At 38.4% G+C, this 24,087-nt stretch overlaps 1 protein-coding gene across 1 annotated transcript in view; it reads left to right on the top strand.

Annotated features, from left to right (window-relative positions):
- The window catches only part of LOC132815792 (rho GTPase-activating protein 21-like), a 249,534-nt gene that overhangs the window by 212,869 nt on the left and 12,578 nt on the right, over positions 1-24,087 (top strand). Inside the window, exons 13-23 of the mRNA XM_060825005.1 lie at positions 2,024-2,320; positions 4,770-4,834; positions 5,632-5,768; positions 7,425-7,567; positions 13,114-13,269; positions 13,381-13,459; positions 18,053-18,126; positions 18,226-18,315; positions 20,108-20,233; positions 20,335-20,376; positions 23,136-23,241. Coding sequence (XP_060680988.1) covers positions 2,024-2,320; positions 4,770-4,834; positions 5,632-5,768; positions 7,425-7,567; positions 13,114-13,269; positions 13,381-13,459; positions 18,053-18,126; positions 18,226-18,315; positions 20,108-20,233; positions 20,335-20,376; positions 23,136-23,241 — 1,315 coding nt within the window. The remainder of the gene's footprint in view (positions 1-2,023; positions 2,321-4,769; positions 4,835-5,631; positions 5,769-7,424; positions 7,568-13,113; positions 13,270-13,380; positions 13,460-18,052; positions 18,127-18,225; positions 18,316-20,107; positions 20,234-20,334; positions 20,377-23,135; positions 23,242-24,087) is intronic.

The raw sequence follows: 24,087 nt of genomic DNA, 5'->3' as shown, positions 1-24,087 counted from the left end.
AAGGGGGAAACTGAACGCAATTGTTTGTTCAATTTGGAGCACTTAGATCAGGACTTTGTGGATGGTGGTCTTTCCTGTTCCACCAGCTGAAGAGTCAGTAAGGAATGTAACTCCATAACCCAAACTGGATCTGGGAATTCTATCCTACACTTAGATGCAAGACCTGCCTCAAACAAAAAGCAGCTAATCTGATTGACTAATAGCTCTGTGATTGCAGTACAAGTCATTACTAGGACTGGAAACAGCCCCAAGATTCTAAGCTCCTGAGTTTGAGACCAGGTAAGCATGGGGAAATCTCATGGTAGGAAGAGGTGGTGAGATTCGGGGGGTGGAGAAAGAGGAATTAAGCACTGTGAAACCACGATGACGGGGAAGGCACATCAGATGCTAGTTTTGGGGGGACATGGTTTATGTGGGTAAAACCCAGGTGGAAAGGGACCCTTAAGAAATGACCCCCAGTTCTTCCCATTCGGGACTTAAGTAGGGTGACATTTCTGGCTTCCTTCTTGCACTGAATTCTCCCTTCGCACTCAAAATTGAAGCTGGGCAGCAAGAGGCCTTGAGGGCTTCATTCAGGGTGAAGTGAGGGCAAGCTGCCTATGCTTTGTCTGCCTATATAGAATTATGAACAGGCTGAGGGCTAAAGCCACCACCATGTAGATAGGAAATCATAAAATTCTTCCCTTGTAAACTGTTCATGTAAATTTGCATTGTTTATTTATTTTGTAAGAAGCTTCTTGATGGAATGCCACAGGAATCAGTTCTGGGGCTACGCTTGGAAATGATTTTACTATTGCCAAGTTTGTGAATGTCAGTGATGAAGATGACAAGAGTCTACATAGGGATATAGACAGGTTAAGTGAGTGGGCATAAACTTGTTAGATGGAATATAATGTGCAAATATAAGAGGTTAGGCACTTTGAGAGAAAGACTGGAAGAGCTAGATGTTATCTAAATGAGGAAAGGGGGTCTTTATACATGAATCTCAAAGTTAACAACAGGTTCAGTTGGTAATCAAAAAGGCAAACAGAATATTGGATTTTATTTCAAAGGGAATGGAATATAAAAATACTGTTGCTAAAACTGTACTAGGCAGTAATCAGACCATGGAGCAGGAGAATAGAGGTTTTGGGCATGAGCCCTTCTTCAGGAATGAGGAAAGTGTGCCCAGCAAGCTAAGATAAAGATAAAAGGTAGTGAGACCTCCCTACTTTTTATCTTAGCCTGCTGGGCAAACTTTCCTCATTCCTGAAGAAGGGCTCATGCCCGAAACATTGATTCTCCTGCTCCTTGGATGCTGCCTGACTTGCGCTTTTCCAGCAACACATTTTCAGCTCTGATCTCCAGCATCTGCAGTCCTCACTTTCTCCTAGTAATCAGACCACATCTAGAATGCTGTGAACATTTTTAAAAATGTTAATAGGAAAGATATACTGAGGTGGGAGACAATCTAGAGAAGGTTTACGAAGTTGATTCCAGGCATGGAGGGATTTTCTTATGAAGAGCGGTTGAGAGATTGGGCATGTAGTCATTGCAGTTTCGAAGAATGAGAGGAAAGCTTATTGCAACATAAAATTCTTAGCTTGACTGGGTAGATGAGGATAATCATTTTGCCTTTTGGGTGCATTTAGAGCCAGAGGGTATAACCTCAGAATAAGAGGTCACCTGTTAAAGAAAGAGGTGACGAGGGCTGTAGAGGCTGGATCACTATGTATATTTTTAATTAGTAAGAAAATCAAGGATAATGGGGATGAGTCAGGAAAATGAAGTTGAGAATTATCAGATCAGTCATGATCTCATTGAATGATGGAGCAGACTTGATGGGCTGAATGGCCTACTTCTACATCTTATGGTCTTGTACTTGCTGGAGCTTTTCTAAGAAAACAAAAGTCAGGCTTAAACAAACCCACAGATTTTTTTCATTTATTTTTTCTGAAGGAATATAAAATGTTAAAATAATGTTTTACAAATGCAAAAGTAAAGTGATCAATTTCTATTGATTCTTCATTTTTAAATATTACAGCGTGTTGGTGGTAGCATTCGGCCATGGAAGCAAATGTATGTGGTTCTTCGAGGATCCTCCTTATTTCTGTACAAAGATAAAAAGGACAAGGTCGTTCATGCATCTTGCCCAAATGAAGAAGAACAACCAATCAGCATCAAAGCCTGCTTGATAGACATTTCCTATAGTGAAACCAAGCGCAAGCATGTATTTCGATTAACCACTTCTGAATGTGAATACCTCTTTCAGGCTGAAGATCGGGAAAATATGTTGGCATGGATTAAATCCATACAGGAAAACAGTAATCTAGATGATGAGGTAAGTGAATAGTGGAAAGTGGCAATTTAGTAAAAGAAAATGAGTAGCATTCTATTGCTGCATATCTAAATCTTCAAAAATAAGTATATGATGTCTAATTGTTTCAACTTTAATTTGTACTTTACATCAGAAGCAGCCATAATTTATTTAAATTTATGTAAAATGATGGCACTGAATAACAATCATTGTTTTAACTGGCAAGCAATGTTTCATAAAAGTCTATCAATGTAACTGGATGCAACATTTAGCTAAATTTTGTTGCAAATAAAGCTTCAATGCTTTATAATGTATTATAATTTTGAATTTTGTCAGTTTACAATATATTGTTTACTGTAGAATCATTATTATTTTGTTTCAGTCATTTTTAGACCAACATTATATAATTGAGTCCTTTCAACTGCCATGTTCAATTTCACCTTAGCTTAGTTGGTGATATTTTATCTTAAATCCACAACCACAGATACAATTCTCACTCCCAAGGTTTGGGTGTTAATTAGTTGGTCGTGAGATTGCACAACAATAAATGAAAAGACTGGACTTTGCAGGAGTGAGTCATTCGCTCATTGTAAATGAATTTCTTGTATGCCTAATTATACTTTCCCCTGGATCCTTGAGCAAAATGTATTTGCTGTTAGTTGCTGAAAGTGCAAGGCAATAACAGCACCAGAAGGACAACAAAGCGTCTGAGACTTTGATATATAGGTGAGGCAAAGCTGTATCTTATTAACCAATTGGATTTCAGGATCGAGAAATAAATAGAAAGAGTTGTTGGGAGGAGTGTGCATTAGGTTAATTCAATATTTAATTTGAGAGTGTGATAATCAAGAGATTTCTGTTCAAAATCAATGAATCAAAACAGAAATGGTTTGGAGGTACTGGTGTTGAACTGGACGGACAAAGTCAGAAGTCACATGACGCCAGGTTATAGTCCAACAGGTTTATTTGAAATTACAAGATTTGGAGCACTGCTCCTTCATCATGGTGTTGTATGACTTCTGACTGAAAACAAAGTTTGTAAAAGTAGGGAAGTATAAAAGGCACTAGTTTACTTTAAAAAATCTGGAATTTGAAGGTAGTCTCATTCATGGTGATCATGCCAATTGTCATTAATTTGTAATAAAAACATATCTATTTTGGTTTGGGGAAGGAAATCTGCCATCCTTACCCACATGTGACTCCAGAACCATGGCTGTATTTTTACTGTAGAATGCCTAGCTGGACACTTCAATCAAGGTCAGTCAGTGATGGCAACTAATGTTGACATTGCCAGTGACACCAATATCGAATGAGAAAATAAAAACAACTTAACTTTTGTCTATTTTCTACCCATGTAATGCTACGTATAAAGTGGTTTATCCTTTTTTGCTGTCAAAAATATCTTGCATTGTACTTGCATTATATTGTCATAGCTCCCTCAGTGGAAACAGTTGCTTTTATGTACTCTCTGAGCTTATATGGTTTGATTAAGACTCGAGATTAAAGCTGTTACTCCAAACTATGTAGAGTTTTAGGAATGTTGGGGACAATTGCAAGATCTTCGAGTAAAAAATGAGGTCTGCAGATGCTGGAGATCACAGCTGCAAATGTGTTGCTGGTCAAAGCACAGCAGGCCAGGCAGCATCTCAGGAATAGAGAATTCAACGTTTCGAGCATAAGCCCTTCATCAGGAATAAGAGAGAGTAGCCAAGCAGGCTAAGATAAAAGGTAGGGAGGAGGGATTAGGGGGAGGGGCGATGGAGGTGGGATAGGTGGAAGGAGGTCAAGGTGAGGGTGATAGGCCGGAGTGGGGTGGGGGCGGAGAGGTCAGGAAGAGGATTGCAGGTTAGGAGGGCGGTGCTGAGTTGAGGGAACCGACTGAGACAAGGTGGGGGGAGGGGAAATGAGGAAACTGGAGAAATCTGAATTCATACCTTGTGGTTGGAGGGTTCCCAGGCGGAAGATGAGGCGCTCCTCCTCCAGCCGTCGTGTTGTTATGTTCTGCCGGTGGAGGAGTCCAAGGACCTGCATGTCCTCGGTGGAGTGGGAGGGAGAGTTAAAGTGTTGAGCCACGGGGTGATTGGGTTGGTTGGTTCGGGCGGCCCGGAGGTGTTCTCTGAAGCGTTCCGCAAGTAAGCGGCCTGTCTCACCAATATAGAGGAGGCCACATCGGGTGCAGCGGATGCAATAGATGATGTGTGTGGAGGTACAGGTGAACTTGTGGCGGATATGGAAGGATCCCTTGGGGCCTTGGAGGGAAGTGAGTGTGGAGGTGTGGGCGCAAGTTTCGTCATTTTCCTTTAAAAATAAACCATGCAAGTGGAATTATCCTCTTTACAAGTCCTCATTTAGTAATGCACTCTCAAAAGAACTTGTCAATTATAATTTTTTATTACAACCTGTTGTATGCAATTTTAATGCACAAATGTCCATTTGCAGAAACAAAACAAACTTGCTTTGTTTTAACTTGTAGGACACAGGAGTTACAAGCAGAGATTTAATTAGCAGAAAAATTAAAGAATACAGTACCATGATGAAGTAAGTAGTATTGATATCCTTTGCTTAGACTGTGATTTCAGAGTGGACCAACACCCAACTTTAAGAAAAAATTCTAAGCAGATGGTACATCATATATTGTGCTTAGAGATCCAAATTTTCTCCTTTGGTGTTACGTATTCAATCGGGATTGTTGGGAACTAGTGAGAACTGTACTGTATTTATTGTTGACATTGATCTGAAATTCATTGAGCATGATATAGGGAAGGGAAGAAAATCTAATTTTGGTCTTAGTTTAGGAGTGTTTGAGTACGCAAGCAATAAATCTAATGAGTTTTGAGAAGATTTGTAGCTCAGGTTGAGGTTCTGGATGTACATTTGCTCACTGAGCTGGAAGGTTAGTTTTCAGACGTTTCATCACTATACTGGGTAACATAATCAATGAGCCTTTGGATGAATGACCTGTTTTCTGTTGTGTTTAGGTTTTCTTGGGTTGGTGATGTCATTTCCTGTGGTGATGTTACTTGGCATGGAAACAGCATGGCATTCCAACAGGAACTCTATCAACAAACACATTGACTTGGATCCCATTTACCACCCCGTGAGAAAAAGAAACAGAATGGCATCACCACCAGAAATGACATCACCAACCCAAGGAAGCCTAAACACATAAATAGAAGGCAGGCCATACCATCAGTGCTTCATCTGGAGGCTGACTGATGATGTAACCTAGTGTGGTGACGAAACGTCTGAAAATGAACCTTCCAGCTCAGTGAACAAACCTACATCCAGAATAAATCTAATAAAATGACCGTTAATTGGAATTTCTTTTGTTTCAGTACTTCTGGCAGTAAGACGGAACCATCTCCTAAAACACCTCGCCAGACACTCAGTATTAGACAGACCTTCTTGGGATCCAAAACTGATCCAAAGAGCCCACATTCTCCAAAGCAAGAGCTGGAAAGAAAACTTATAAGTAATACTTCATTGTGTAATCACAGCTGTTAAATACTGATTTCCTTTTAAAAAATTCTCTATTGTACATTCATTTAATTTAAGTTGGTGCTTAATAATAGATTGATTCTGATAAATTGGTCGAAATTAACTTGTCCATTTAACCTGTGCTATTCTATTAATATAGAACGTTGACATACATTTTATTATGTTTTTCTACTACTAACTCTTACTTGTTGTTATACTTTGCTTTTACATTGAGGTATTGCAGTAATATTAGCAAAAGATGTGTTAAGTACAACTTAAAAATTTGCAGTTGACACCTTGGTGGGAGGTTTAGTCACTGCAAAGGAAGAATATAACAAAATCCAGAGTGACATATTGCAGAATGGATATATATTTGGTCAGTGAATTTCAATATTATTAAACGTGAGATGGTATATTTATTCAGAATGGAGCGAGGCAACAAAAGGATCTCGGGATACAGCTAGTTGGTTTAATGTCTGTCATGGGGAAGTTAAGAGTCAATGATTAAGAAGCATATAACCAGGCATGGAGAAAAAAACTCTATAATCAGGAAGAATCAGCATGATTTTGGGAAAGTGAAATTATATTTAATAAATTTATTGGACGTCTTTGAAGGAGTAACATGGAGACATTATGTACTTGTGTGCCACAAAATGTTGTGCAAGGTAGGACCTTTTCACACTGTTTCAGAAGCTCCAAACCCCATTCAATCTTTCCTGTTTGTGATGCTGGTGTCCCCAAGGGAGAAAGATTCATGTTGGACTTGATATTAGCTCTTCAGAACAATTGAATGATACCTAGACTCAGTGGGATTTCTTTTGACAAGAAGGTTTTACAGACTAGGTTTGCCTCAGCTGGAGTTTAGAAGAGTGAAGGGTGACTTGATTGAAGTTGGGAGTCCTGGTGGATGTGAAAAGGATGTTTCCTCTTGTGGGTGTATCTAGAACTGAAACTGTTCAAAAAATTAAAGATTGCCTTTTTAGGACAGAAGAATTTATTGAGTGTTGTACAACTTTGGAATTCTGCCTCAGAAGACAGTGTCAGTGAATATTTTTAAGGCAGAAATAAATTGATTCTTAATAGGCAGAGGATTCAGATGTATCTGAAGTAGATGAGAATATAGAATTTGAAATACAAATCAACTGTGATCTTGTTGATTGGAGGAACAGACTTGAAGACTGAATGGTCTATTTCTGTACGGGAGACCAATAACTCATTAGTTAAAATTCAATACATTACTGGTTAAATGAAAATTTAGGTAAAGTTTTACAAGCCATACAACTGACTTAGTTGAGGTTGTGTTGTAGCACTTGCTGTGCATCACTTAGGAATCTTCACTGAAAAGGTTTTAAACCTTTCTGATGAACTAACAAGATGTACCAAATATGTTAATTCATCAACTAATAATGTGCGCGTGCAATTTAACCACTTTCTTGAAAGCACATTGATTATAAACATTTTTATTACCGCCAAGAGCATAGCTAGTATTATTACTGAAGTTATTTATTTTCATAAGGATCTAAACATAAATTAAACCCGCAATAATTATAGCCTATTGTCATTTTAGATAATTCCTGTTAATTTACAATTGTTGGCAAATAATCTTTTTTTTAATGTAATCATACCAATGGAAAATTGTTTTGCCATTCAGATGACACAAGTCCACCAAAAGACAAGGGAACATGGCGAAGAGGCATTCCTAGCATAATGAGGAAAACCTTTGAAAAGAAACCAGGTCCTGGTGTAACATTTGGTGTCAGGCTAGACGATTGTCCACCAGCTCTTCACAATAAGGTATACTGAGTCCAGTGAAGAATCATGAGATGTGCAAGTGCAACTTTAATTTGATTAAATGACTGAAGTAACAATATCTTAGTACAAAGGACATTATTTGTTTCATAGATCCTCTTGAAAATGGGATCACTAACATTTTGCTACCCCTATTTTGGGCATTTGAACTCCTTTTCAACCATAGAAAATTGTGAAACTCAAATTACTTAACACCCTTAGTTCCAACCTAAATCCACGAATGTCATTGTGGCTTTAGACCTCTCACATGCGTGCAATTTGTGCACACGCACACACATACATTTGTTCTCATAAATTTGCCGGTGCAATTATTCAGTCGTTTTAATCTCTTCCATTCCCCTTGAGAGAAGGAAGTAATTTAATCTACGCAGCTTGTTGCATCTTGCATCACAATTGCGCAAAGTGGGAAAATTTCAAGTGTTTTTCTATTGGATAGTTGCTTCTAATACTTTTACATTCATAGATGTCATCTGATTTATAGTCTATTTTCACTATTAATTTTTGGTGTGTTCTTCTACATTGGTGTGGTCTTCTGTCTTGGACTTTCCCTTCTTGATCCTAATATACAAATAATAACAATCCATTTTAACACTTCATATTTTCAGGACTAACTTTGCAACCTTCCATTTGCATTTCTTTTTTTCAAAGCTTCTTACTCCCACCCCCTCTTTGAGTTAGATTTTCAGATGGGTCTGCATTTGTCCAGGAGCGGGATTGGCGCATCAGTCTCTTGAGAGAGGGATTTCTAATTTGTAGCCTCCAAGGTATTACTTATTTGGGTGTCACTTGAAGCCTAGTCAAATGACACCAGCTGCAAGATCCTCTGTAGTCCTACTATGACAAGTTGATGTTGGATTTGGCAAATCAGAGATGTTTTGCTAGCATTGAATAGGTAAACTGCATCTAGACTGGAAAATCTATTGGAATAGTGGTGAATATTCTGTACTTGAATTAAGCTCAGCTGCGACTGTGGTCTGTCATTGTTGTGGCCCCATCAATGTGGCTTGGAACCCCCAGCAAGCGCCAGTGTAGTTATAGCACTGAATTGGAGCCTTAGGCAACATAAGTGTTTGCCCATTTTGGACTGGCAGCCAATTCTAATCTCTCAAATCTCCCTTCTTAAGTTCCCAAAATGCACCTCCTGGTGTTGTTTTTTCTCTCAATTTTCTTTGATCCTTCCTTACAGTCTTAATGGTATCTTGGAAACTATCTTCAGTTCTGATCCTTTATGCTGATTTTTTGTTTAAATGTGTTCCTAATTGGGAGACCTTTTTTACATTGACCTGGATCTTTTGAAGAGCAGCAATGATAGCTAGACTGCCACTGCACTTGAAAAGTTCCCTGATTTGAATCTGCTGCACATTTGTTTGGGGTAGGGTGGTCTTTTGAGCTCTTTGCACAAAAATTCGCAGCACATCATCCATTAGGAACTCCCTCAAAGTTTGGGGAGTATGAGATGGACCGTTCTTTCGTGGCATTGGATATTAAATAATAAGTTTAGATATCCAGTCTGAATGATAGTTGATGGATGAAGACAAGGATGGTGCAATTGAATGGAAATGGGCGTGATGAAGTCAGTTGTGTCGTTACCCATATATAAGATTAGATTTTGATCTAACATTTCCCATTGCCTATCGATTTAAGTACTACAGAACTGCCAGAGTTTCTTAATCTAATGCAGAGGAACCGGGGTACAGAGGATTTATCCCTCAAAGTTGAAACTTTCAGTGCACTTCCCAAGTATATCCATGCATCAGGATTTGGACCAAGTCCTAATGATTACCTTTGGTTGTACATCTGATCTGCAACCATCTAAGAGTTTCATTAAGATCTCGCTCCATATTTTTATTGCATTTTTAACCTGAAAACTGGCTCCCCAACTGCTACATCAATGACCTTTTCTCCATCATGAGGTTAGAAGTGGGATGTTTGCCAGTGTGGTGATGCTGCTCTTTTAACAAGATTGTGTTGTCCTTGATTTTTTTAAGAGAGATCGTAAAATACACAGAATCCAAAATGTCTTAAGTTTGAAGGGTTTTTGGGCCAGTTTCTTGATAGCTAAAAGATACTGCCTCAGGCAAAGGCTTTGAAGTTTAAAAAAAGCACTTTACAATGAAAGGAGAGTGTCCGGGTCTCTCTGCTCACCTTTCTCAGGTTTGATTTGGTTTTGGCAGTCTGGCTGTTTACTGAAAGCAGTCAGGCAGTTTTGAGACTGCTGATCCAAGAAACAGCTACACAGAAGAGGGTGTTCCACGCTGCCATCCCTGACATATCTCCTGCAAGATCCTGTGTTTGATTTTACCTTTTGTGCCAAGGGGTGTTTATGGGGATTGTTGCAAGTATTAGGAGCAGCATCATTAATCTGATTTAATCTGTTGGGTTTTCAGAAAAGATAAGTTACTCAATTATTCAGCTCAGCACCATTCTCATGACCTGTCCTATCTGCCAATCTTCCTTCCCACCTATCCGCTCCAACCTCTTCTCTGACCTATCACCTTCATCCTCACTCCCATCAAACTATTGTACTCTTTGCTACCTTCTCCCCAGCCACACACACCCTCCCATTTATCTCTCCACCCCGGAGGCTCCCTGCTTTCATTCCTGATGATGGGCTCTTGCTTGAAATGTCGATTTTCCTGCTCCTCAGATGCTACCTGACCTGCTATGCTTTTCCAGCACCACTCTAATCTAGATTCTGATCTCCAGCATCTGCAGTCCTCACTTTTGCTAAGTTATTTAGTATTCTGTCCTCTTTTGTCTCTGTTTCATTTGGTAATCTTGTAAATAAATTCTGTTTTGTTTAAAAGTATGGTTTGACCAGCTGCATCCCTCCTGAAATGTCCACTTACACCTGCTTAAAATAACTAGCAAAGTTAGGGTCTGGGCTACCTTCTTGAAATGTTTTGAGGGGGTCTGGCCTGTTCCATAACACTGATGATTGTACAATATTCAGCACCATTTCTGACTCCTTAGATACTGAAGCAGACCATGTTCAGATGCACCAAAATCTGGACAATATGCAAGTCTGGACTGAAAAGTGACATTTGTGCTGCACAAATGCTAGGCAGTGACCATTGTCAATAACAGACAATCTAACTACTGTCCCTTGACCCTCAATGGCATTACCATCACTGAATCCCCACATTCCATATCCTGAGGGTTACTATTGAACAGACGCTCTACTGGACTTGCCAAGTAAATACAGTGACAGTGTGTGATGGAATCCTCTCCACTTGACTGGCTGAGTGCAGCTCTAATAACACTCGAGAAGCTTGACATCATCCAGGACAAAGCAACCTGCTTAATTGTGTACTGTCCATAGAGTGTAGTGCTGAAATTTGCCAAAGATCCTTAGGTATTTAAGGAACAATGTGCTGACCTTGAACTTGACCCAGATACTAGGAAAGAAGAACTTTTTGTGTGAGGAACAGTTGAGGACTCTGGGTCTGTACTCAGTGGATTTTTGACGAAAGAGTGTGGGGGATCTCACTGAAACTTACAGAATGCTAAGAGGACTGGATAGAGTGAACACAGCTTCAAGAATGGCTCTTCAGAACTGAGATGGGGAGGAATTTCTTCAGCCAGAGAGTGATGAATCCGTGAAACTCATTGCTGCAGAAGGCTGTGGAGTTCATTCGGGTAGCTGACTCGATGGGCTGAATGGCCTTATACTGTTCCTGTATATTATGGTCTGAGACCTTCCAATCTCATATCCACTCCTCCCTAGAAAAATAAAGGCAATAGATATATGGAAACACCACCTGAAAGCTCTCTTCCAAGCCACTCATTATCCTGACTTGTAAATATATTGCCATTCCTTCACTGTCACTGGAATTCCCTCCCTAACAGAATTGTGGGTCTACCTACACTAAATGGACTTCAGTTCAAGAAGGCAGCCAACCACCACCTTCTCAAGGGTAACTACAGACTAGCAATAAATACTAGTCCAGTCAGTGATACCCACATCCCATGAGTGGATTAAATAAAAGGCTTCGTAATGTGAATTAACTTTATACAAAACAAAAGACTGTGGATAATGTGTGATAATCTAGTATGGTAATTATTTTTGATGGTCTTGATTCTGCCTTGGTTTTTCTATCAGAACTGACATCATTACCATTGACTTCAGGGTTTGGCAAAAAGATATTCTTGCACCACCTTGGAGTAATTATAAATTAAGAATAAATGTGCTTTTGCTAGCATCATGAACAGAAAAAGAAATTACAGATCGCCTAAGTATTGAATGAACCTTGGTAGTACAGAATTTGAGGACTGGCTTGGGGGATATGAACCATATTAACATTTTTAAAGACACTTATCAGGACAGAGCATGAGAATACCATTTTTCAGAGAGAATACAAGAGGTGCTGATTGGTTGGCAATATGGACTCTAACAAGCTCTGTGATATCGAATGGCTGTTATCTTAAGTTTTTTTTTAAATCAATAAAGGTGCAATGTTTGGGCATGTCCCTTCTCTTTGCAAAGGAAAGGACATGTAAATATGTGTTAGCGAGCCATGCTGAGAGCCTGACTGATAATCTTAAATTGATTGGTGTAATTCTCAGCATAGTTGAGATTGTTGAGCACGTCTTGACTAATTGTGGAATCATATCTCATGTTGGACATCACTTAGTCTTTTCATAGTAGTAATAGTAAGCAAGTACACAAAGTTTATTTTCAAATAATATTTTCCCACAAATGATTGGGTCTTGGACAAGAAGGCAAAGTCCTGGAATAAAGGGGCACCAATTTAAGACTGAGATGAGAAGTTTCTTCTCTGAGGATTGAGTCTTTGGAACTTCTTGCTGCAGAGAGCTGTGGGGGTGGAGTCCTTGCATATATTTAGAACTGCAATGTATTCTTGATCAGTCAATAAATGCGGATTATGGGAAAATGCATGAAAGCGGAAAGAGGAATATTGGATCCTATCAAAAGGGTAGAACAGGCTCTAGAGGCTGAACAGCCTACTCCTATTTCTAATTCTTACGGCCTTAAATTAATGTATTCTGCAATTTATGGTAAGTTAAAGTTGGTAAATTCTTTTCAGCAATATTCATACTTTAATATATGAAGAATTGTGGAAGTGAGCCACAGTGCAACTGAGTAGCACTGAAATGGTTTTAGATTAGATTAGATTACTTACAGTGTGGAAACAGGCCCTTCGGCCCAACAAGTCCACACCGACCTGCCGAAGCGCAACCCACCCATACCCCTACATTACCCCTTTACCTAACACTATGGGCAATTTGGAATGGCCAATTCACCTGACCTGCACATCTTTGGACTGTGGGAGGAAACCAGAGCACCCGGAGGAAACCCACGCAGACACAGGGAGAATGTGCAAACTCCACACAGTCAGTCGCCTGAGTCGGGAATTGAACCCGGGTCTCCGGCGCTGTGAGGCAGCAGTGCTAACCACTGTGCCACCGTGCCACCCACAAAAGCGTGTCAATTTGTTACTTGGACTAAATACAAATAGAAAAGTCGTGTGGCATCTTTATAAAAAATTATTTCATTTTTTGTTTTCTAGTATGTACCACTGATAGTTGAAGTTTGCTGCAATTTAGTTGAAGAGAAAGGACTTGAGTACACTGGAATCTACAGAGTCCCTGGAAATAATGCTGCTATCTCGAGCTTACAAGAGGAGCTGAACAAGGGAGTCACTGATATTGACCTTTTGGATGATGTAAGTTTTTTCAACACGTCTCTCTTGAATGCCTTTGGAAATATTTGTATTAATGTGTTTTAAAATTAACAGATATAAAATTGTTTCCATTTAAAATGTTTTAAAATACAGAAATGGCGTGATCTGAATGTTATCAGTAGTTTACTGAAATCTTTCTTCAGAAAACTTCCAGAGCCCCTCTTCACAAATGGTGAGTAAATCACTGACTGCTGTCATTTTTTCTTCTATTTTGATGTACAAGGATATTTCTTAGTCATAGAGGCTACATAGGAAAATTAAAATAAGATCCATGATCTTTCTTTTATGGATGACACCAAATTTGGTGGGAAAATGGACAGTGAAGAAGGTTATCTAAGATTACAAAAGAATCTTGATCAATTGGGCCAGTGGGAAATTTGGATAAATGCGAGGTATTGCGTTTTGTTAAAACAAACAAGGACAGGACTTGTACAGTTAATGGAAGTACCCTGAATAATGTTGTCAAATGGAGAAACCCAGGGGTTCAGGTGCATACTGTTACAACACGAAGGTCAAACCCCTTGGCTAATTAAAACAAAAACACCCAAGAAAGCTCTCCTTACTTAGTAATTTGCTAAAAGGGTGAGTGAAAAAAAACCTGATTTCCACAGGAAAAATAACAACAATTTCCACAGTAGTGATTTGATTAAATCAGTCACCATTTAAACATTTCTCCTCTCACCTTAATGATCTAAGCAATGAAGGCAAGCATGGTAAATGCTTTAACAACGTGTCTATCTGTGACGACACTTTCAAAGGACTATTGTTACAATGTTGTAAGAGTACTCTTAGGTGCCTTTTCAAAACTGAGAGATTGTGACAGCACGTGTCTGTGAGTAGCGAACAGGTGCAGAGTGCGTTGCAAATTGTTAATACGTAACAATCGGTTTGGGGTTATGTTTTGATGTTAATAGTCCATCACACTGCAATGGTAATGTTGGGCACAGTTTATATCAGGAAATTAAAGATGCAGTAACATGGGTCATACAGTAATGCTGGTTGTCTTCAGTTTGCATGATGACTGTTTTCGGGTTTTCCATAGCATGGTCTTCTGCAGTGCGATTTCTACAGCGGTTTCCCATAGCGCGAAGTTGCAGAGGAACACATCTGTTGCATTATAGCAGAACGAGCTGTACATTGTCTGCAATAGATGTCCATTCCACTATAGTACAGACACTCAAAAGGGAAAAGTAAGGAAACTGATCGAAGGAAATGGCAACCTGAGGATAGGGAGCAGGACAGACAAGCGTAGGAAGACAAGCAACTGATGAAACAAAATTTAGACTGAGATGATTCACAGTCAGCACTGGAGTGAGGCAGTCTGGGAAGAGATTGCCATGAAGCAGTCTGGGGAGGAGTATGTGCCACCTTCAGAATCAGTGTCCTGTTGCAGCATTGCAGTGAAGCAGTCCAGAAAGGGTTTTCTGGAGCAGCATTGCAGCTTAACAGTCTGGGAAGGGAGTGTCCAACAGTCAGCATTGCAGTCAAGCACTCTGGGAAGAGTATCCAACAGTAGATATCGTAGTGAAGCCAAAATTGAAATTGCTAGAAAAGCTCAGCAGGTCTGGCAGCATCTGTGGAAAGAAAGCAGAGTTAGCATTTTGGGTTCAGTGACCCCTCTTCAGAAGTCCAGAACTTGTAGTGAAGCAGTCTAGGAAGTGTCATTAAGTGATGCAGGGCAAGAAGAAGCAGCTGATTAGGTGAGACGTCTTTTATGTGCTGTAACCATTCCATGATTCCATTCAATGGCATTTACCCTCTTTATTTCCAGCGGTTATTTCAGTAATTGGTCATTAGGTGATCAAAACTCCTATTTCACCTCTACAATTTGAGGACACTTGATCTAATGCTGACGTGCAGTTCAGATAAAGATTTATTAATGATATAAATGCCCTTAGTTTTAAATTGTTGGGGATCTCCTTTTGAAGCTTTTCAAAGCGTCAGTTAATCAGCATGGATGCAAGCAGTTTTCCAAATGGGGATTAAGTAAAGTATTTCACAGGGACACCATAATGAAATACTATTGCTTTGGTGTTCTGCATGTGGAGGTCTGATAGGTACATTCAGTCACCATTAAAAGCTAACTTGACTATTATTAGTCTTCTCACTGGTGTTTGTTTAAGAAAAGTCATGAAGGGCCAATGGATTGAGGAGTGACATTCAGAGTTTAATTTAGGTAAATGTGAGGTGCTGCATTTTGGAAAGTCAAATCAGGGTAGGACTTATCCACTTAATGGTAAAGTCCTGAGGAACGTTGCAGAACAAAAAGAACTTAGAGTGGAGGTTCATGGTTCTTTGAAAGTGGAATTGCAGGTAAATAGGATAGTGAAGGAGGTGTTTAGTATGCTTTCCTTTATTGGTCGGAGCATTGAGTATAGGAGTCGGGAGGTCAAGTTGCGGATGTGCAGGACATTGGTTAGGCCAATTTTGGAATATTATGTGCAATCCTAGTTTCCATCCTATAGGAAGGATGTTGTGAAACTTGATTGGGTTCAGAAAGGATTTACACGGATGCTGCCAGGGTTGGACGGTTATAAGGAGAAGCTAAATAGGCTGGGGCTATTTTCCCTGGAGTGACAGAGGCTGAGGTGTGTCCTCATAGAGGTTTATAAAATCATGAGGGGGATGGATAGGGTAAATAGACAAGGTCTTTTCCCTGGGTTGTGGGAGTCCAGAACTAGAGGGCATAGATTTAGGGTGAGAGGGGAAAGATTTATAAGGGACCAAAGGGGCAACTTCTTCACACAGAGGCTGATGTATGTATAGAATGAGTTGCCAGAGGTACTGGTGGAGGCTGGTACAATTACAACATTTAAAAGGCATCTGGATGGGTGTATGAATAGGAAGGGTTGAGAGCGATATGGGCCAAATGCTGGCAAGTAGGACTAATTGAATTAAGGATGTCTGATTTGGCATGGGCCAGCTGGACTGTAGGGTGTGTTTCCGTGCTGTATATCTCTATGACTCTATATTAGGCTTAGAATTGCTGAAGGGGTGTCAGTGGCTGTGATATGTTTGAACCTTGAGAAAGCTTTTGATAATCTTCCATGACACATTTTGGCAAAATAAAACACATGGGAAGGAAGTTAATGTACTGGCATGGATTATAGATTGGTTAACTGACAGAAACAGTAAATTAAACAGGTCATCCTTCCTTGGCAGACTGTGACAAGACAAAATTATTGGTCAGTGTTGAATATCATAACAAGTACTTTGGCCTCAGCTGTTCATGTTCATTATATATATCAATGGATTTGATGTGGGGATTCAAGTCTCATTATCTCCAGAGGTGTATAATAATATCACTGAATAGGTATTTTAGAAAAATAGGTTAAATTAAAGAAAAAACTTGGATGTGAGGATTGACTTAGTGAGTAGGCAAGAACATGGCAGATGTAATAAAATGTGAGTTTATCACTTTTTGTTTGAAAAAGAGGTGTAAACCATTTTTCAAATAATAAGAGGTTAGAAAGTGTTGGTGTAGAAAGAGACCTAGGTTCTCCATCAGTGAGTAACTGAAAGTTAAAATGCAGGTGCAGCAGGCAGGTAGAACAGTATATTAGCCTTTATTGCACAGCAGTGACACAACCTACAGAAGTTTCTTGGGGGATAACTCTTTTAATGACCGAGTGCTTAATTTAGAGAACAGGAATGGAATAGAGGACTGGTTGCTGAAAGCCAACTCCTCCTCTGCCTATGCCTTCTCTACCTCTTCCCTCTTCCTCACACACACACACCCACACTCTCCTTGTCCCTTGGCAAGTGGGATATCTGCCCGTGGGTCTTGAATCCTGAGGGAGATCTGTTAGTTACCTGACAGCTGTATAGTCAAATCACACCTTTCCCTCCAGCACAAAATGGGTTCTGCAATCAATGAGCTGAGCTCTTGTCAATTACATTCAACACCTTCTACGCTGTTTAATAGCATCAAGTCTGTTTACTGGACTAGTAAGACATTTCTCTTTCCCTTTCTGTCTTTTCATATGTTTGTTTTCTACTACATTGTGTAGTTGTGCAAGTTTATCTGCAAATTTATAAGTAATGCACCACTATTTTATTCTCGTGTAATATTTGTCTTCATTTCACCTTAATAAAAACAAATGTTTTCATGGACGTCTTCTAATCAGAAATCTGTTGAAGAAATTTGATTTTTAGTGCTTAAGTTACCAAAAGCCCTATTTAATCAATTATTTTTGCAAAATAGCCATTAGGTTCAAGTAAAGCTCCTACTCTGAAACATATAATGCAGCATTTCAACTGAAGAATCATTCAAGTACTCTTTTACCTTCAAAATCCAATTAAATTATTGAACTTGCAATTTGAGCTTAATTTTAGTTCAGTGAATTGCTTTCTAAAGAAAATGTGTTGGGATTCATGACTCGGTGGAGCCAGTGTTGGACTGGGGTGGACAAAATTAAAAATGGCACAGTGCCAGGTTATAGCTCCTTCATCACCTGATGAAGGAGCGGTGCTCCAAGAGCTAGTGTTTCCAAATAAACCTGTTGGACTATAACCTGGTGTTGTGTGATTTTTAACTGTGATGGAATTGTTATTTCAACTGTGGAAAAATTGATCAAATGTGGTCCAGACTATTACGACCTTTCCCACAAATTCACAACAGGTGTGTAATTCCTATTTACTCTCGTCTGATGATTTCAAAATTGGAGAATTCTTCAAAGAATATGTATAGGCATTGTCTTTGGCACCACATTGCCTCAATTTTACTATATATTTATAATTGACACCCTCAAACAATCTATTACAGACAAATATGCTGACTTCATAGAAGCCAACAGAAAAGAGGATTCAGTGGACAGACTCAGGACCCTAAAAAAATTGGTAAATTCTCATTCATGACTGGTATTAAATTATATATATAATTAATATTAAACCTGTTGTCCATATCTCATTTTTTTATTGATGTTGAAATTATTTCAGATCCGAGATTTACCAGATCATCACTACGAAACATTAAAATTTCTTTCTGCACATCTGAAAACAGTAGCAGAAAACTCTGAAAAGAACAAGGTATCTCTTCAGATTCATCAATACATTGAATGTTTGTGTATATTTTTTAAAACGTGAAAATTAAAATGCGATTTCTGTTGCTTGAGAATTTAATTTGTAGCAATGATGGTCAACTTGTTGCCAGTGATTAGAATTCATTTTTTAAAAAGTTCTTTTTATTCGTTCAGTGGATATGGGCTTCACTGGTTATGTCAGCATTTATTGCCAATCCTTAATTAACTGAACTTGAGAAGTGGTGGTAAGCTGCCTTACATCTCTGTAGTGTATCTGGTATAGGTACACCCACAGTACTATTAAGAAGGGTACTCCATGAGTTTGATCCCGTATTAGCGAAGGAGTGGCAGTATATTTCTAATTCAGGATGGTCAGTGGCTTGGAGGAGAACTTACAGCATTGGTGGCATTCCAATGTATCAAACTTCCCTTGTTCTTTTTGGTGGTATTTGCCTTGGATTTTAAAGATTGTCTAAAGAGTTTTGGTAAATTTCTGCAGTTCATCCCGTGGGTGGTACACACTGCTGCTACTATGCATCAGTTGTGGAGGCAGTGAATGTTTGAGGATGTTAATCCAATTAGGCAAGCTATTTTGTTCTGGATGGTGTCAAACTTCTTGTGTTGTTGGAACTGCATTCATCCAGACACATTTCTAACTTCTGCCTTGTATATGATGGACAGGCTTTGAGGAGTCAAGAAGTAAGTTACTCACTGCAGAATTCTTAGCCTCCCAACTGCTCTTGTGGCCAAGGTATATATATGACCAGTCGCATTCAGTTTCTGGTCAATAGTAACCCCTGGGATATTGGTAGTAAAGGATTCAACAATGATAATACTATTGAAATCCATAGGGCAATGGTTAGATTATCTTTTGTTAGAGATGGTCATGTGCTAATGTTATATGCCATTTGTCAGTCCAGGCCTGGATACAATCCAGATCTTGCATTTGGGGTTGGACTTTTTCTGTACCTGATGAGTTGTGAATGGTGCTGAACATTGTGCAATCATTAGTAAACATCTCAATTTCCGATCTAATGATGGAGGGAAGTAATTGAAGGTGGTTGAACCTGGGTGACTACCCTAAGGAACTCCTGCAAAGATGCCCTCGAGCTGAGATGACTTCAACAATCATGACCATCTTCCATTGTGCTTAGTATGATTCTAACCATTGGGGAACTTGTCTCCGATACCCATTGACTTCAGTTTTGCAATGTCTCCTTAATGCCACATTATGTTAAATGCAGCCTTAATGTCAAGGGCCATCATTTTCACCTGTCCTCTGGAGCTCAATTCTTTTGTCAGTGTTTGAATTAAGCCATTGATGAAGTCAGGAGCTGAGTGATCCTTTCAGAACCCAAACTAAGCAATAGTTAACAGGTTATTGCTCGGCAAGTGCTGTTTGCTTGTACTATTGATGGCCCCTTCCATCAGTTTACTAATGTTTGAGAGCAGACTGAAGCTGTAATTGGCCTGATTAGATTTGTCCTGCTTTGTGTGCATACCTGCACAGCTTTGCATCTTGTGGGATAGATGTCAGGGTTGTAGGTGAAAGATGTGCTGATGAACAAATTAATATCTTGCAATGTAACTCATTTTAACCATGGCAAAATGTTATATTTAGATATGTAATTGTACTTCCTTGTTTCTAATGATGTTCCAAATTATGAAGTGCATACATTGTGATTTTCAACAAATCATTTATCATTAATTCAATGTGAAATTGGTGTGACATGATATTGTGCTGCAATGCTTTCATGTTGTTTGTTGCTTTGAAATATGTAAAAGTATTATGTCCTCAGATGGAGCCCAGAAATCTGGCCATTGTATTTGGTCCAACCCTCGTCAGAACATCAGAGGACAACATGATGCACATGGTTACTCATATGCCGGATCAGTACAAAATTGTGGAAACACTAATACAACATGTATGTTTATTTTATTTGTTTTACTAAATGTTATAATTGGACTTCTCAAGATTTTTTGAATTGGCAATTAAACTAAAACAAAAATTGGTTTCCCATTTCAGTATGACTGGTTTTTCACTGAAGAAGGTGATGAAAACGCAACCGTAAGTAGTAATAACTTCAAGGTATACCTAAAGATGTACAACTGAACAAATGGAACTGGTGTCAATCCCACTCAGTATCCTTATTTATAATAATGGTTTTAGTAACTCTTTTCCAGGTTTTTTTTGTTAGTGGTTTTTATTATAGATGAGTTTATTTTGTTCTTTTTAACACAGCACACTGTTATACTTGTGACAGCAAGCTAATAAAACTGAATTTCAATCAATGTAATGTTCCCTCAGTACCTATATTAAAAATATAAATGTTTTGATATTGAAATTGACTGGTTTGGAATATATGAGTCATTATAACTAAATCAAGTTTGGAAGTACAAGATCTATTAAAAATTCAAAGTTGCAGTGCTGCTGTTTGTAAATATAAAGGCAATATGAATAAAATGAAGATGTGCTAGACCAGTTAAGGGAGAAACTTGCAGCATTCATTGGTTTGGTTTCTAATTTTCCAAATTTGAATGAGCATTATTCAGAAAGATGATCATACTGGCCCTGAATATGCAATTTATACCTTAAATGCACATTGATACAATAGAACACTGATTTTGTGTACAGCAAAGGGATGAGGAAATTTTTATTAATATTATTTGAAATATTATATGCATTATATGAAATTACAAAGCCTAATAAAGCTAATAACTTCCTTTATATGAATAATAAATTGAGAGTTATGGGGTTATTAAAATCTGCTTGTTCTACTGTACATGTTCTCAACTGAAATCTAAATGAAATCCCTTGCTGCATCTTTTTAAGCCATGCTTTGATCTTTTCCCTGTCATCAGTATTAATTATCAATGTGTGATGCTTCACTGTGAGAGAAAAGTAAGCTTTTTATTAAACAGACTGTCATTATTTTGGAAGAATTACTTACAAACAATTGTGATTCATGACTTCAATTGAAGCAAAATGACTTGTACAAAATCTGAAAGCCAAAGGTTACAAGCATTATAAAACTTTGTTTCAAAGTGCCTCATTCTTATTGTGGTGGCAAAATCAGTAGCAAGTTAATAAGGAATGCAATCCTGGTGCTACTTGTGGCATCATTATCTAACATTGGCTACAAAGAAACATCATATAATTATAAACAACTGTTCTAATGCTTTTGGGGTGTGAGAGGATGGAGTAGAGAGATGTGGAAGGTAAGCCACCATCTTGAAAGTGAGTGCTTGATAATCAGCTCCACAGTTTAATAATCATTAAGTACCATGTTGGATCTGAAATCTTTCCCCAGACTGGAGAAAATTAGGAATTTATTGGTGAGACAGTTGAGAAATAGTGCATCAGGCCTTCCTTCTAGCTAATTTCCTGGAGGCTATGCTGTTCACAAAGCAGTTCACTGCAGCATTGTCACTATGCAAACTGTCAATCAATCTTGCATGTTAATAAATGTTATAAATGGTCTGCTGAAAAGACAGAGTTGTTTCCAGGATTAGAACCAGTCCTTAAAACTTGACAATTGGGATCACTGCTTTGATCTACATTAAATAGGTGAAAGAATTTAAAACTTGATACAGTGCACATCTGGGCTGGAGAAATTGTAATTTGCACAATATCAGTGCCAGATTTTTTCAAAAAAAAATTTAGAAACCGAAAGCATATCCAGTCCAAATTAGTAATTCCATACTAATTAAAGGTGCATTTGTGCATTTTCATGTACAATAAATTGATTTAGCAGCCATCTCAAAGCCCCCATTTCAAATTTGATATCTAAACTTGGATTAGAATGTATCTATTAACGTCATTGTTGCTAGAGAATGAGTTTGCAAGCTAGTGAGCAAGCATGTATAGTATATTTCAAAGCTTATTTTAGTTCCACCCCATTTCCCACAGCCATATTATCATCTTCGTGAAATTTGTTCAGAAATCTATATTTTCCATTTCATGTGTAAATGCTGTCATTAAGTAAAAAGTGAGGTCTGCAGATGCTGGAGATCAGAGCTGAAAACGTGTTGCTGGTTAAAGCACAGCAGGTTAGGCAGCATCCAAGGAACAGGAAATTCTACGTTTCGGGCCAGAGCCCTTCATCAGGAATGAGGAGAGTGTGCCAGGCCTGCCTGGCACACTCTCCTCATTCCTGATGAAGGGCTCTGGCCCGAAACGTCGAATTTCCTGTTCCTTGGATGCTGCCTAACCTGCTGTGCTTTAACCAGCAACACATTTTCAGCTCAGTAAATGCTGTCATTCCCTAGTATGGAGTTAAATAACATAACTGACATATTTATCTTTTCTGGTTTTAACTTCAGCACCGTTGTCAAAACCAAAGATGTTATGTTGCTAATTGGCCATGTGTTTCCGATTGGAAATCTTGTTTTGTCAGCATGCTATAAGTTTAGTTTTAGCATAGTAATGGAAATATCCTGTTTGTCAAAAGGGAGTGGGTGTTTGCAGAATTCAATACCAAATGCATTAGAAAATGCTAAATTTAATTTTGGAAAGTTGGCTTTTAGAAGACAAATGAAAGTGGACTTCTGATAATAAATACCCCAGAGGCCCTTCTCAGCTGTCAATTTACTTATTTGTGGAATAAACAATCACTTAAGGTTTAGTTATTGCTTTAAAAGACAAGCAACCTACCTTTTCGAACTTTGGCTGGGGTATTTCATTGATGGAGATGTACTAGCAAGTAACAATCTTACCATATTAACCAATGTAGAAGTTTAGTATTCATTTAGACTTGGGTTACTGGTGTGTTTTTTTTCCAGTAAAAGGAAAACAACTTTCTGATCTTCTTACTCTTGTGAATGTAGACACCAGTCCAGGAAGAAAGCACAGTTGATACACAGCCAGTGCCAAACATAGATCATTTGCTAACCAACATTGGGAGAACAGGAACTACTCCAGGAGATGTTTCAGGTAACTGCCTGAACAAGACACTACAGAGTCCGGTAACAGACAGTGTCATTGTTACTGACCAGCTTCCTACAGAAGTAGACAGTTCACGATTGAAATGCTTGTATTTGCCCATTCAAAGCTGCAAATACTTGTAGGGGGGGAAAAAAATTGCTGTATTTTGTGGAACAACTATAACCTCAAATGATTTACATAAGTGTTCTTCGTTATCCATGAATATAGTTTTTTGAAAGACAAAAGGTTTTTATAGTACTGTAACATTGATTTTCTATACATAAATCTATATAAATCTATAGTGAGCTATGCACATTTTTTAACCATAGGACTGAAATGTTTTCAGGAGTTGCAATTTCATTATGTACGTGGTGACACACTTTATTGGTCGTTATTGCAATGCTAACAGAAAAATTAGCTTTTCATTTGAAGTCTAAAAAGTACAGAGCTAAGACTTTGTGGCTGGATGGTTTTTTTTGTACTTTTGTCTAATCTTGTTTGTGGAACTGTGTGTGAATGTGTTGGACAGTAACACTTTTTTTTGTCATGTCCTGAGCTGAATTTAAATTATCATGTCAAATCTGCATTCTGTTATTTAATTTCCATTTGCCAGCCTGTCTTAACCTAACTGAATCAAATAACTCTTATTTTGGACTGATGATTTCACTGAGTTTACAGCAAGTGAAAACAAAACAATAGAAATCTAAAGCACTTTTAAATGAATATTATATTTATTTAATGCTGAAATGCACAGTGCAGTTGGAGTGAGAAAAGAGATGCTATATTTCAATCAAGCTATAAATGCAGTTGAAATATTTGATTCAAGTAATGTGATCCCAGCTGAGCTTTTATCAG

Source organism: Hemiscyllium ocellatum, chromosome 5, assembly GCF_020745735.1.
Source record: "Hemiscyllium ocellatum isolate sHemOce1 chromosome 5, sHemOce1.pat.X.cur, whole genome shotgun sequence".
NCBI lineage: Eukaryota > Metazoa > Chordata > Chondrichthyes > Orectolobiformes > Hemiscylliidae > Hemiscyllium > Hemiscyllium ocellatum.
Note: the sequence above shows the minus strand (reverse complement) of the source record. Positions and strands in the feature narration are given on the sequence as shown.